This window comes from Meles meles, chromosome 11, assembly GCF_922984935.1.
Source record: "Meles meles chromosome 11, mMelMel3.1 paternal haplotype, whole genome shotgun sequence".
In the NCBI taxonomy this organism is placed as follows: domain Eukaryota; kingdom Metazoa; phylum Chordata; class Mammalia; order Carnivora; family Mustelidae; genus Meles; species Meles meles.
In genome coordinates this window covers 50,357,737-50,370,645 of record NC_060076.1, presented here as the reverse complement: position 1 = coordinate 50,370,645, position 12,909 = coordinate 50,357,737, and the positions used below count along the sequence as shown (strand labels likewise).

General features: G+C 44.9%; 1 protein-coding gene across 2 annotated transcripts in view; it reads right to left on the bottom strand.

Moving 5' to 3' along the window:
* The window catches only part of SLC24A2 (solute carrier family 24 member 2), a 246,533-nt gene that overhangs the window by 17,070 nt on the left and 216,554 nt on the right, over positions 1–12,909 (bottom strand). For both annotated transcript variants that reach the window (XM_046023532.1, XM_046023533.1), the window contains 2 exons: positions 9,838–9,978; positions 1,538–1,627 (listed from right to left, as the gene is read on the bottom strand). In XM_046023532.1, the coding sequence (XP_045879488.1) occupies positions 1,538–1,627; positions 9,838–9,978 (231 nt within the window). The remainder of the gene's footprint in view (positions 1–1,537; positions 1,628–9,837; positions 9,979–12,909) is intronic.

The following is a 12,909-nucleotide window of genomic DNA, read 5'->3' as shown; positions in this document are numbered from 1 at the left end:
TCTTTGGCAATTACGAATAATGCCGTTGTGAACGTGTGTGTATACATTTTTGCGTGGATGTTTTCATCTCTCCTGGGTATATAGGTAGTTGAATTCCTGGGGTCCTATGGTAACTATGCTTAACATTTTGTGGACTGTCAAACTGTTTTCTGAAGTGGCTGCATTATTACACACTCTTACTGTCAATATATAAAGGCTCCAGTTTCTATACATCCTCTCCAACACTTGTTATTTATTGTCTTTTTGATTATAGCCATCCTAAGTGAGAGCAAAGTGTATCTCATTGTGGCATTGACTTGCATTTCTCTAGTGAATAATGATGTTGAGTACCTTTTCTTGTGTTTACTATCCATTTGCATTATCTTTGGTGAAATATCTATTCAAATCTCTTGTCCATCTTAAACATTAGGATGCCCATAGATGCTTGGCCTTTCTATGATCATTTTTTTTGAGTAGGCTCTGCACCCAACATGGAGCTTGAACTCATGACCTTGAGATGAAGAGTCATATGTTCCCACTGAGCCAGTCTGGTGCCCCTTGCCCCTCTATTATTAAGACTTAAGAGGGTTTAAAAATGATCTATCTCCTGCATAGAAGTGCTTTTTCAGATGTATATGATGTATATTTTAGGACTATATCAAAGGACTATATTTAGGACTACATCAAACAACGAATACAAGTGGGAAGTTTGAAATTTGTGTAGTTTATAATGGAGGAGAACGACATGGGTTCTGGAGTTTCAGAGCCCTGGGTTACAACCTCAGTTCTGTTATTTAAACCTTACATGATCCTGAGCAACTTTATTATTAGCTCTAAGCCTAACTTCTTTATCTGTAAGTATGGATAATAATAGTGGCTCCTTCGTGGGATTTGTGCCTCTGTACAGGGTGAATGTCAAGATCATGAAGACAAGTGATGTGAATTATCCAGCATGTGGTATCTATTCAATCAATAACGGTTACCACTATTATCTCTGGGAATGTGAAATGTCTGTGCTTCATTCTTTCATCCATGCGTTACAACAAACAATTCCTGACAGTTTACTCTTGTGATGGCCACCAGGACTGGCACTGAGTTCAAAGTGGTAAAAGCAAAACACATCATCATTATAGCAAACTGTGGTTCAAGGAAGAGACTGTTTTGTCTCCAGGTCTGTCCTAGAGCTAGTCTGAAAGGCTGGTGAAAGCGTGATGTGAGGGCCTGCCCAAGAGAAAATAAGTGCCATGGAGTCAGGTGAAACCTTGACATTCCTCCCAGATCCACGTAGGCCTGGATTCAGGCTACAGAGGGCAAGAAGAGCTGGAGTGACCTCCTCCACACGGATGTCCAGGATTATGCTGATCTGACTCCCCACCACGAGAAAAGGCCAGGAGGTATGGGGAAAGTTCAGTGGGAGTGAAATCGTCTAGTCCTGGAATATGTACCTTGTCTTGTCAGACACAATACTATTCTGACACTTTCCCGAAGCAACACATTGACGAACCTTTGGCAACCACGAGCAGAACCAGGCAGGTGCATGCTCTTCTCAAGGTCTTACCTGGTGTGCCCACCAGACCATCAAGTAAGAGAACACAGCGATCCAGGTGATGGAGCCAAAGAACGTGATGGGAAAAAACTTTCTTGATGACTGAAAGAGAGCCAGGAAGAGATGGGAGCGTCAGTGTCATCCATGAGGTGGACCTGGGACACCAAAGCTAAACCCACCACAGTCACTACTCCCCACCCCACCGCTGCCTTCCATCTTTGTAGGCTCAGCACTCAAAAGGCCCGGCCTACCCCTGGTTAAGCTGGGCCAGGAAGATTCTCTCTTGGGAATGTTGGCTGGAGCCAAATTATCACCAAGTTAGTTCCTGGGATGGAAGTCTCTTGAAGACAATGTTTGTTCCTGCTGCTGGCTGCTCAGATGTCCCCTGTCCCTGTCCTTCCCAAGGCCTGGTCTCTCAGCCTTGGCCTCAATCTCTTGACCACCCCATAGCCTTCCTCCATCTCCTTTTCCTTTCCTCTCGAGTTCATCAGAATCGGTTCCTATTCTTCACCCCATGTATCCTAGCAGTCCACTGCCCAGAAAGCCTAGGTGATTAATGGCTTTTAACAAGAAGGACCAGTAGGTCCCCAAAGAGGTTCATCTTACTGTCCTGCAACTTAATGGGAGAAGCCACAAGAAGGCATCACCATAGTTTCGATAGATTCCTGAGGACATAGCCACCCTCCAGGAGATTTGAACTACTCTTGTAGAGTTAGAGTAGACAGAGGCCCGGCGCACTGCTCTCCACAGAGGTGGAAGAGCAGATGATCTTGGGGTGGTTGTCTCTCCTGTTCTCCAGCCCTGACATCATAATGTCCATTTCTGCTTTGAGCGCTGGCCTTTGTGCCATCTCAGGCTTACAGTGTGACCATTTTTTAATTTTATTTTAAAAATCCAATGATAATGAACACGTGTTATATTAGTTTCAGGTGTACAATACGATGATTCACCAACTCTATACATGACTCAGAGCTCAGTGTGAACACTTTTAGTTTCTTTCAAATGTTAGCCAAAAGCAGACATTCAAAATGCAGTGTTTCTTACCCGATCACACTACAAAGAGAACAGGCTTGCAGGGGTTGTATTGGTGTTTTGTTGATAGCTTTTTCTGCAAAATTGGAGCCCTTTAAAACAGGCTCAGAGAGCAGAATGCCCTCAGCCTCTCACCTGTTACTGCCAAACACTTTTTATTTCAAAGCTTTCTACTAGAGAAACAATCTCATTTTTTTGCTTTGATAATGCCATCCAATTTTGTCCGGAGAAGTGAATCCTGAAGTTTATTTGGATGAAAGCTATCTCAGTTGTCTTAAGAGCTGACCTTGGGCAGTCATACAGAACGCTTTTTGTCATAGCTTTTGAGAGATTCATTAGAGGAAAAGATAAACTTGTACCTAGCAATCTTTTGAATATCTAAGATAATAACAAACACAGTCTCTATTGTTGCAAACCAGGTATATGTACTTTTTACTAATTTTGAGTTTTCAGCACTTTTTTAAATCATCACTCATACCGTTCTGTTAAATTTCACACTGACCATTTCTTGTGCTTAATGAGTGCTGCTTTTGGGGGGGGTGCTTTTTGTTAGCAGCAGTGTTTGCAAGACCCATGGGCTTGATTAAATTGGGAGAGACATCAGGCCACAGTGAAAAGGAGGAAAATATCTTGGCTAAAGACAGGCCCCAGCACTTTAGCGAGTTATGGAAAAAGAGAAGATCATCAAGTTTTCAAAGTGGACACTGAGACATTCACTTCTGAGGACAAATTCCTTTAAATTTGATGATTCAGCTGGATTTTGGAGACCAGATTTTCCAAGCCTTAAATTGTCAGAGCTAAGAAGGCAAGTTTCCCCAGACATAGTGTTTAGCTGATTGGAGTCCTCATTCTCTTCCTCTGGTCACGGTTTCGGGATCCTAAGTGGGATGAGAATTTCATCTCCTGTGGCCAGGCTCTGTCACAGGGAAGGAAAAGGCCTTTCTTGGGACATGGAGCCACATGAGACTGGAGCAGCCACCAGGCTGTGAAGTTGATTCTGAGCATCCTTTGAGGGAACGGAGTACCGTCTTCATCCTTTCCGGTACGATGAATGTACTGGAGATCTTGAGAGAGTCTTCATTTCATACATTGCTCATTTTACAGCTTCGATCATTTATTAAGTATATAATTATTTTTTTCTTTAGTATGCCTTTGCACATCTGTACATTGAGTCATGGGACAAGTCAGAATCAAATTATTTGAACCTATTTCTCACCTGAAAAACATCATCTCTGAACCATAGAACATTCCTAGGCAGAAGGTAGAAACTAAGGAAGCAGGCTAAGGATATAAAGGAACTAAGTTCACATCAACATGCTAATGAAAACCTCTTTCAAGGATGCTTGTGATTCTTGATCAAGAGGCCAATTATTAATTAATGGACATCTATATATACCTAGTATTGTATCAGGGGCTCAGTGACAAGAAATTAAAGGTAGTTTTTATTGGTGAGTTTCAAGGTCTTCACCATAAACTAGGGGTAGGTAAAGGCCAGGTACCTTCTCTGTACTCAAATCTTGAACTAGACTTGAAATTCAAACCTAGGTCTCTCTGACCATCCGGCATATATACCTGATATTTAGGTTATACTGATTTGTTCTTAGAGAAAAACAGGACCAATAATGCTCAGAATATGCCAGCTATAGACAAGATGTTCATGATCATCATAACACTAGCCTGTGCTCTGAATGTCAGAAAATACAAGGAGCATTGGGGAGATAGAGCCTAGCATTCCAGCTGAATGGCCATCTGCCTCACCCAACCTCCCATATTGTCCCTGATTGGGAAGCATCAACCCTTTAGGCATCGGCGGTTCAGTTAAATGTTTCCCAACTGTCCAACTACCTTATCTTTCCAACCTCACAGCCCAGGTAATTCCTTCTCCTTTCATTTTTTCTGAATGACTCCCCTTATGTGGACGCTATGGTCTCTTATTCCAGACATCGCTCCCCAGTCGCACTTGTGCAATTATCTAGTTCCCAGTCTCACTGGAAGGTAGAAAACAGCCCTTGAAGCCAAGGTCTGACATGTCAATTTCTGGTTGGTCATGGAGGCTCATCCTAACATCTGCTGGGATGAACCTCATCCTAATTAGCAAAAAAGCAAATTGTGTCCATGTGCCCGCCATTTTGTTCCCAGTATAATGGTTTACATGTATAATAGACCGCTAATGTTCTCATTAGAAGCTTTTAGTACATCAGTGTGATACTTTCTTGGCTGGAAAAATGTTTCTGGACATTAGCTGGTTGCACAAATTGGCCATATCCTTACTGATTTAAATTTGACAAATATTCACTGAGCATCTATTCTGTGCAAGGTTTGGGGACATACATATCTAACAATAGTCCCCCAAACCATCCTGTGACAGATTAAAAGTGTGTTTTCTGGATGAATATGACCAGCACTGAAATCTCTGTTCACTGATTACCAGACATGTGACTTGAGACAAATCATTTCACCTTCTAAGCCTCAGCTTTTTCATCTGCCAAATGGGGGGAATAACAATATCTAGTTGTTCTGAGGATTTTGGGTCTATGAAGTGTCTACCAAAGTGCCTGGCACATAGTAAGTGCTCAGATAATAGTGGTGGTTGTTTATTAGATGATGTTCTCTTTGTTTTGGCTTTTTAGAGACAAGGAAACTGAGGTTCAGAGAGGCGGAAGTGGCTGCCAACACTGGGCTGAGGGTCTTGGCTTTGCCTCTCATTTGCTGGGTGAGCTTGGACAAGTCACTAAAACTCTCTGGGTCCCAATCCCCTCCTTCTTGCTAGAACTGTGCTCGGTACACAGCAGACCCAATAAATACTTGGTGAATGAATCAATGACTGGTATGAATCGCAGGAACAGAGCTGACTTCTTAGGTACCTCCCCCGTTCACATGGTCACATTTTGATGCATTCTTATTTTATAAGATCACCCGTCCTAAGTCAGGAGCGCATATAACTTTTGGAAGTCTTTATTTCCTTTATTATTTTCAATATTTATCAAAGACATGTTCCTCATTAAGGTTTATATTTTAGTTCTTTTGCTTTGAAACCAAAGCCATTATTTGAAGAAAACGATGAAAGTGAATTAATCAGAAGTGTGTAATCCAACAAACACTGTCATATAATTTGCATATAAATGAAGTGGAAAGAAAAACAAGGGGGAGTACTGTTTACCCTGAAACTGCATGGCTACTAAAAAATCACGTTTTCCTTGTAATTACTGTCAAGGTTTGGAACGTTCATCTCCACGGGTAATTCAAAAACTACTGGGGAAACAGAGCTGCCAGGCCCTCTGGAGGAGCCAATGTTTATTAATTAATAATTTTCTCCTCTCTTTTTCTTCTCCCTTGATGTTTTTTCAGGAGGGCCTGGTGGCAGGGCATGAAGGACGTGGTGGACTGCCAAGATGACCACAGTACTTCCCAGTTCTTCTTAACAAGAGGTGAACTCTGTTTCCCCACCCTTTGAATCTGGGCTGGCCTTAGGACTTTCTTGGACCAACAGAACACGGTAGAAGCGACAGCATGCAGATTCCGAGCTAGATCTCAAGAACTTTTGAAGCTTTCATTCTCGCTGCCCTTGGAACTCGACCATTGTGCATGTCAGCTCTGGCTTGCCTGCTCGAGGGTCAGGGACCAAGTGGGGCAGAGATGAGCCTTTTCCACTGACCTACTCCTAGACCAACCAGCCCCCAGCCAGGTCAGTGAACAGAACTGTCCAGCTGAACCCAGAGCAAATGGTCCATTCAGAGAATTCTGGACTAAAAAAATTGCTTCCTTTTTAAAGCCACTACATTTTAGGCTGGGGTGTTACACAGCAGGTGATCACCGATCCAAGATCAAACCTACTGAGACTCTTCTGTGCTAAGCACGATCAAAAAGCCACTTACTGGCTTTTGTATCAACTGGCATGGTTTCATTCGTTCTGTTTTGTATATGCAAAGGAGGGCCGTATAATTCATCTGCCAAACCAGCATGCTTTGGGATTAAACTGGGACTGTGCTGGGCAAACTGGGACGTATGGGCCCTGAGATCTGCAGTGTTGTAGTAACAGTCCTCTCTTTACGCTTTCCCTAATCACAGGATGTCATGGGCAGCAGGAAATGGAGAGATCTTCCTGCCTTCTATTCTGCAGAGGAGGAAAAGTGAGGTCCAGCGTTGAGCAGTGACTTCCTCAAGGCTGCACAACTCGTGAGTTATGTGGGATTATGTGGGGGTATGAACCACTGTGGTCATGGTGGTAGAATGAGAAGGCTTATGGAGTCGGGAGACTTCTGCTTGGATCGAGCTCCTGTCGGCAACATGGCTGTGCAGTCTTGCTCTACAGTCCATGCCTTGTTTCTTCTACTAACTTTAGAGCTCCTTAGGGATAGGAATTGAGAGTTCTGGGCTTTCACCTGTCGGACACAGGCTTGATGCTTGGCACACAATAGGTACTCAGTAAATATTTGGCTGAGGACATTTTAAAACAACCAAATGTGCCGAGAGTCGCATTTTTGCTGGGGAGAGCCCACAGGCTATGTAGAAAGAGAGAGGAAAAAAAAACCCAGTCCATCTCAGGGATGGCGCTTGGCCTGGCTGTGCAAAGGGCAAGAACCTCATTGGTTACCCCGGCCCAGGGTCTGGCTCTTGAGGCTTGTGCGCAGCGAATGAGCAGTCTGCGGTATTATGGAGGAGAGCATCATGAAGCTGTATCCTCTTGCTCCGTACCCTTGGGGGCTCAAGCATCAGCCAGCAGAGCTGTCGTGAGCCGGGTTATGATTCGCGTGTTGGAATTCTGTGTGCTGTCCAGGAGTGGCTGTTTCAGAGCTTTGATCTCCCCAACAGCGTCCTTGTCCTGGGAGCTCAGGTCACAGAGACGATCCGCACTCTGCCGGGCCTTGCCCTGGGGGTTCCCGCCAACCTGAGAGCCCGGGCCTTGATCACTGGCATCTTCCTTCCAGTCCTGCACCCTTTGCTGACCGCCCCAGTGGCTGTGGGCTCACTCCCTCTCAGCCGTCCATCAGCCCCCTATACTCGGCACCATGCCGCACCAGGCCTGCTGCAGGGATTTAGGAAAGCTGCTCTATCTCTCTGATTTTCCTCCGTGGGAGCAAAGCAAAAACACTGGTCTGAACAGCAGAACAATGGAAGGACAGAGAGAGAGAGAGAAGAAAGCGTGTGCGAGAGCACGTGTGAGCACGCACATCTCCAAAATGTCACTGTGACGTGAGCCCCAAAGAAACGTAACACGTTCCAGCTCTTCGGCTGGAGGTTGCCAGGAAGCCTGGCCTTTGCATGGAGCAGATCTTCTGCAACTGCGTCGTGAATGAAGAAGCCTAAGTGTTGCTTTAAGTGAGCCACACCTGTTACACGCCCTTATTAGAAGCCTCTAATGTTGGGACTCCTTACACGAGGGGGTCCTTTCCTGGCCTGTACTTGACAAGATGTGGCTCTCCATTGGCCTGGATCATTTATAGGCCGGGCCAGTGGGACGAGATTTCTCTTCTGTCTTCTTTGAGTACAGAAAGTGGATCACCATGGGGCTCTTAAGACCTGGGCTAAATTTCGCCGTATGCGACCATGGTGTCTTCTTGTAAATGCTCTCGGAAATAATGTTCTTGAAACTTTGAAACTTCCACTTTCTGGTATCATGAAATAGGAAGGGGAAGCCCAAGCTGTGTGGTCATGTAGACCTGGGTGTGAATCTCCGCTCCATCCCCGAGGAAGTGATCAGGCAGGAGTTGGTTAACTTCTTTGTGCCTAGGTTTCTTTCTCCTTATGCCAATAATATATAACATTATATGTAAGGAATAGAAATATAAAGTATATGTGTGTCTGTGTGTTCACATTCCTATACTAGTTGTTCCCTGAGGCTGCACACTATAGCTTCTTGGAATTACATGGTACATACTAATGGACAGTAGGTACACACCTTGGTTGAATGAGATATGTGTGTAGATCCATAATAAACAGGACAGCTACTTCTTATCCTTAGTTCCCCTACCTCTGGGGCACTGGTCCAAGAACCCAGTTTGGATCTGTCTCCATTTAGATTGTATTTTGACGCTCCTAAGATGGTATTGTGTTCAATATGCCTGGTATATACTAACAGTAGAAAAGAATATTGATTAGAGTAATGAGAACAATACAGGGTGGAGAAGATATGCAAGCATTTACACTACATGAATGCATTTCTTTAAATGATTGTTTTGAATTGAATGAATAATATACACGTACACAAATACTCAATAAAATAAAATCCAAGTTCCCCTCTTGCTTCAAACCTTCAGTTCCCCTTCTTAGAGACAATCACTGTGGTGGTTTTATTTTTTATTATTTTTTTAAAGATTTTATTTATTTATTTGACAGCGAGAGAGAGAGATCACACGTAGGCAGAGAGGCAGGCAGAGAGAGAGAGAGGGAAGCAGGCTCCCTGCTGAGCAGAGAGCCCGATGTGGGGCTCGATCCCAGGACCCTGAGATCATGACCTGAGCCGAAGGCTGCGGCTTAACCCACTGAGCCACCTAGGCGCCCCACTGTGGTGGTTTTAAAACATGGTTGTCAATTCTTTGACACTCCTTCCATCAAGGGTGTCCTAGCCTCTGTGACACTGATGTATTCTAGGTAGATTTTTTTGGTCCCTTCCCCTCTAATCAAGACAAACTTATGATTGCTTTGACCACTGCACTCTAGTGGAAGTGACTGTGTGTGACCTCTGAGACGAGGTCATCAAAGACCATGCAGCTTCTGCCTTGGGCCCCTGGGATGCTCATTCTTGGAGCCCTGATTTCTCATCAATGATATCTGACTCTCCTGAGGCCACATCCTGTGAGGGAGCCCCAGTCACATGGAGAAACCACAGGTAGGCTCTCCTGTAGACCATCGCAGGTAAACCCAGCCTTTGAATCATCTCTGTCCCGGTCCTAGAAACATCAGTGAAGAAGCTTCCAGATAAGTCCATTCCACAGCCATTCAAAGTCTTCCCAGCAGAGGCCCCAAGATGTTGTGGAACAGAGACATGCCAACCCCAATATGCCCTATTTGAATTCCTGATCTACACAACATATAAGCAGAACAAAATGTTTGTTGTTTCTGCACCACTAAGATTTGAGATGGTTTGCTTGTCCATAGATCAAATAACTTGAACCATCACTATTATTGTGCACCTGTCCAGAGAGACTTCAGACATATATAAGCATACACATGTTCATGTGTCGCCCCCCTTTTCCTCTTAAGGCAAAAGGCAACAACCTAGGTATACTGTTATATACCATGCTTTTCACAAGGAGTCAACTAAACAAAGATCTACTCACCGGCTTGCGGACGTCAGGTAAGGTAATCCAGAGGGGAAACACTATGGGGAAAACAATGAGGAACGTCACTTGCTTGCGGGGGTTGGAAGGCCAGGCCAGGCTGAGAGGCTGGTCGTCCTCATCTTCACCCGCCTCCGTGGTCTGTTGTGGAAAGACAGGGATGAAAGAATAAACAAACAAAAAAGACAACAATGTGCAAGAGCAAGAGCACGACGCCAGGGAGGGGCGTTTTCTCAGGAGTTTTCTCGGGTCATCCCAGCAGTTCATCATGTGACTTTTAGGCTTGTACGAGAACCCCATCTGTCACAGTCTGGATCAGGGACAGACAAGACATACGCACCCAGGAGGACTGAGGAACTTCTTTTTCTCTCCCTGAACAGTCTTCAGCTTCTGCCTTAAAGGAAGGGATCATTTAGCTGGGGAGGCCCACAGCAACGATCCACGGACTTTTTATGGAAACCACATCTGTAGATCAAAAGACTCGAATGTCCACTTTTTCCTCCTCCTCCCTTCTCCTTGAAGACAAAGCTATAGGATTCATCCCAGGAATCCTTGGGAAGGATTTTTTTAAATTAAAAAATTACAAAAGGTATCTTTTTATTTTTAAAAATAAATTTATATGTATCGACAGCATTGACTCTTTGTGGGCAAAGGAAAGTAACCATAGAAACGATTTAGTAACAATACTCAGCTTCCTTCCTTGGCCCTGGGAAGCTCACGGATTGTTGTGTGGTTGTGAGTTTTTAACCATGTACAATCATCTTCTTAAATTCCAAACCATTTTAATTCCAGCCGAAGCCTTGTTACACAAACACGTGTCCCATTCTCAGAGATACAAGAGTATGGGGGTTGAGTGAGCCACAGAACCTGAGGGGTGGGGTGTCAACGGCACAGGATCTCAGAGTCCCGGGTGAACTTGAGAGCTTCTGTCCTAGCAGCCGGCGCCACTTGCTGAGGTCAAGGCTTCTGAAGTCCCAGAGCAGCACACCCTCTCCCCACGAGGGGGCGGAGGGGGCAGGCTCAGGCCAGAGCATGGGAGAAAAGGATTCACCCAGACACAGGGCTGGGTGTGAGGCCTGACACAGTGCAGTGTAATATTTATTTCTAACTTAAGCCCTAGTACTGCCAAAAGGATTTGTAGTGGTTTACACAATCACCCACACTCTCTATCCAATAGTTAACACTAAAAAAATGTCTATGTAAAAGGAACCTTAAGCCATACTGCAAAAAGTTGGTAATCACAGGTTCTTTGTCTTTGGGCATATGTCCTTGGCAGTGGGTAAGAGAGTATATAAGCAACAAATATGGGGGAATTAAGAGGATTAGGTCAAAAGGCAGAATGAGGAAGTTGGCACAGTGTTTTTTTTGTCATTGGATCCTCTTTAAATATATTTCTCATTCTCCCCATCCCTTTGTTAGGCACCATATTGGAAAAGAAGAAAGAATCAACGATCTATGTTTCCTTCGTAGGAAATTAGAGAAAGGAGAGCCAATTAAATCCAAAGTAAGCCGAAGAAAATAAATAACGAAAAAGTTACAGGAGAAATCAATGAAACTGACAGGGAGGGAGTCCATAAAGTCAACAAGACTAAAAGCCTATTCCTTTGCCACGCAATTCATGTGGCGCCGCCCACTGCTTTCTTTTCTCCATGCTGAGGGCTCCCGTCCCTGATGGAAGCTTGGGCATACGGTTTCTGGTTCCTCCTTCGAGACAACACCACGTCCTCTCAGGAGATACAGCAGACGTAGAGAATATCATTCCCCACCGAGATTGCCAGCCTCCCAGGGTGTCAGCTGGCCCACGAGAATAATCCCTCTGTAATGAGGGCAAGGAGGATTTAGGAGACAGGCACATTCTAACTGCTCCCTGCCAGATAAGATCTTTCTTGTTGGACCCAAATGGATAACTCTCCCCCACCCCCCCGCCCGGCTCCAGTAGAAGCCTCAGAAACGGGGAGGAATCATGGGATAGTTGACGCATTGCATCATTCCTAATAAGTACCTCATCTCATACCAGATGGGTGGTTTTATTCAGGCAGAGGATTCCAGCACTTCGAAGACCCATCCAGCTCATCTGACAAATTCATCGAGGCTCCTCCCCCTTCCGGGACTGACCCCCCCGGCCCCCAGCTCCCTCTCAAACCGCCATCTGCAATCTAGCAACTTCCCTCTAAACTCTGAGCTAACCTTTTTCTGTGAGAAAACAAAAGCAACTCTTGGTGACTCATATCATTTTAATGACACCAACAGATGGTGACATTTCATCAATAACCCTTCTGCTTATAACCTACGGATTAGCTCCTTTCTCCATCTGCCAAAGTCACCAGGCAGGCAGTGCCACTAGCAAATAGAAGAAAATAATTGTCTGTTTAGATGCATAAACTCTAAACATACTACTGTCCAGCACAAACAATTAGCTATATGGCACAGCTGCCAAAAGCTGCATGCGAGGTGGTGTTGCTAGGGCAGAAATGGGCAAGGGGACGAGTTGGGTCTCAGGCCAGACAAACAGTGCTCTTCAGGCAGAATCCACAGCGCCTTGGGGAAGAGTCCTGCTACCAAGTACAGGAGCCCAGCATCTTGGGGTGGATTTGAGAGGCGTCCTGGGAGCAAGGTTGTCGGGGTATTTTGGGGAAAATTTTCATTGTTATCTTGCCAAGTGCAATCACATTCTAGTTCGATGGGCAACCGTTTGCAAGCTGGTTAGAAAAGTGGAGAAAATATACCGTTCGAAGTCTGGGGCACATTGTGCCTTTGCCCAAGCTGGGGCTGCTGGCGTGTTTATTAGTCCCAGCGCCGGTGAGAGGCCACTGAGGTTAGGGCACCAATTTTTCAGTTTTTCCTAGACTTGTGGCACCGTGGCTTTGACCTTGTAGCAACCCAGCCTAGCCCCCTAAAGCTCCTGTGGGGTGTCTGCAGAAAACAAAACGATGAAAAATAATCTGGAAAAAATTCAAGTCACTTCTGATAGAAGGGCTTAAAATAGTCTAATGCCTGCTGGGGTCTCTGTAGAAGCCCTAGAATTGTGTGAAACCGGGGCCGGCAATCACTGCTTCCGGACTTTCTAATTTC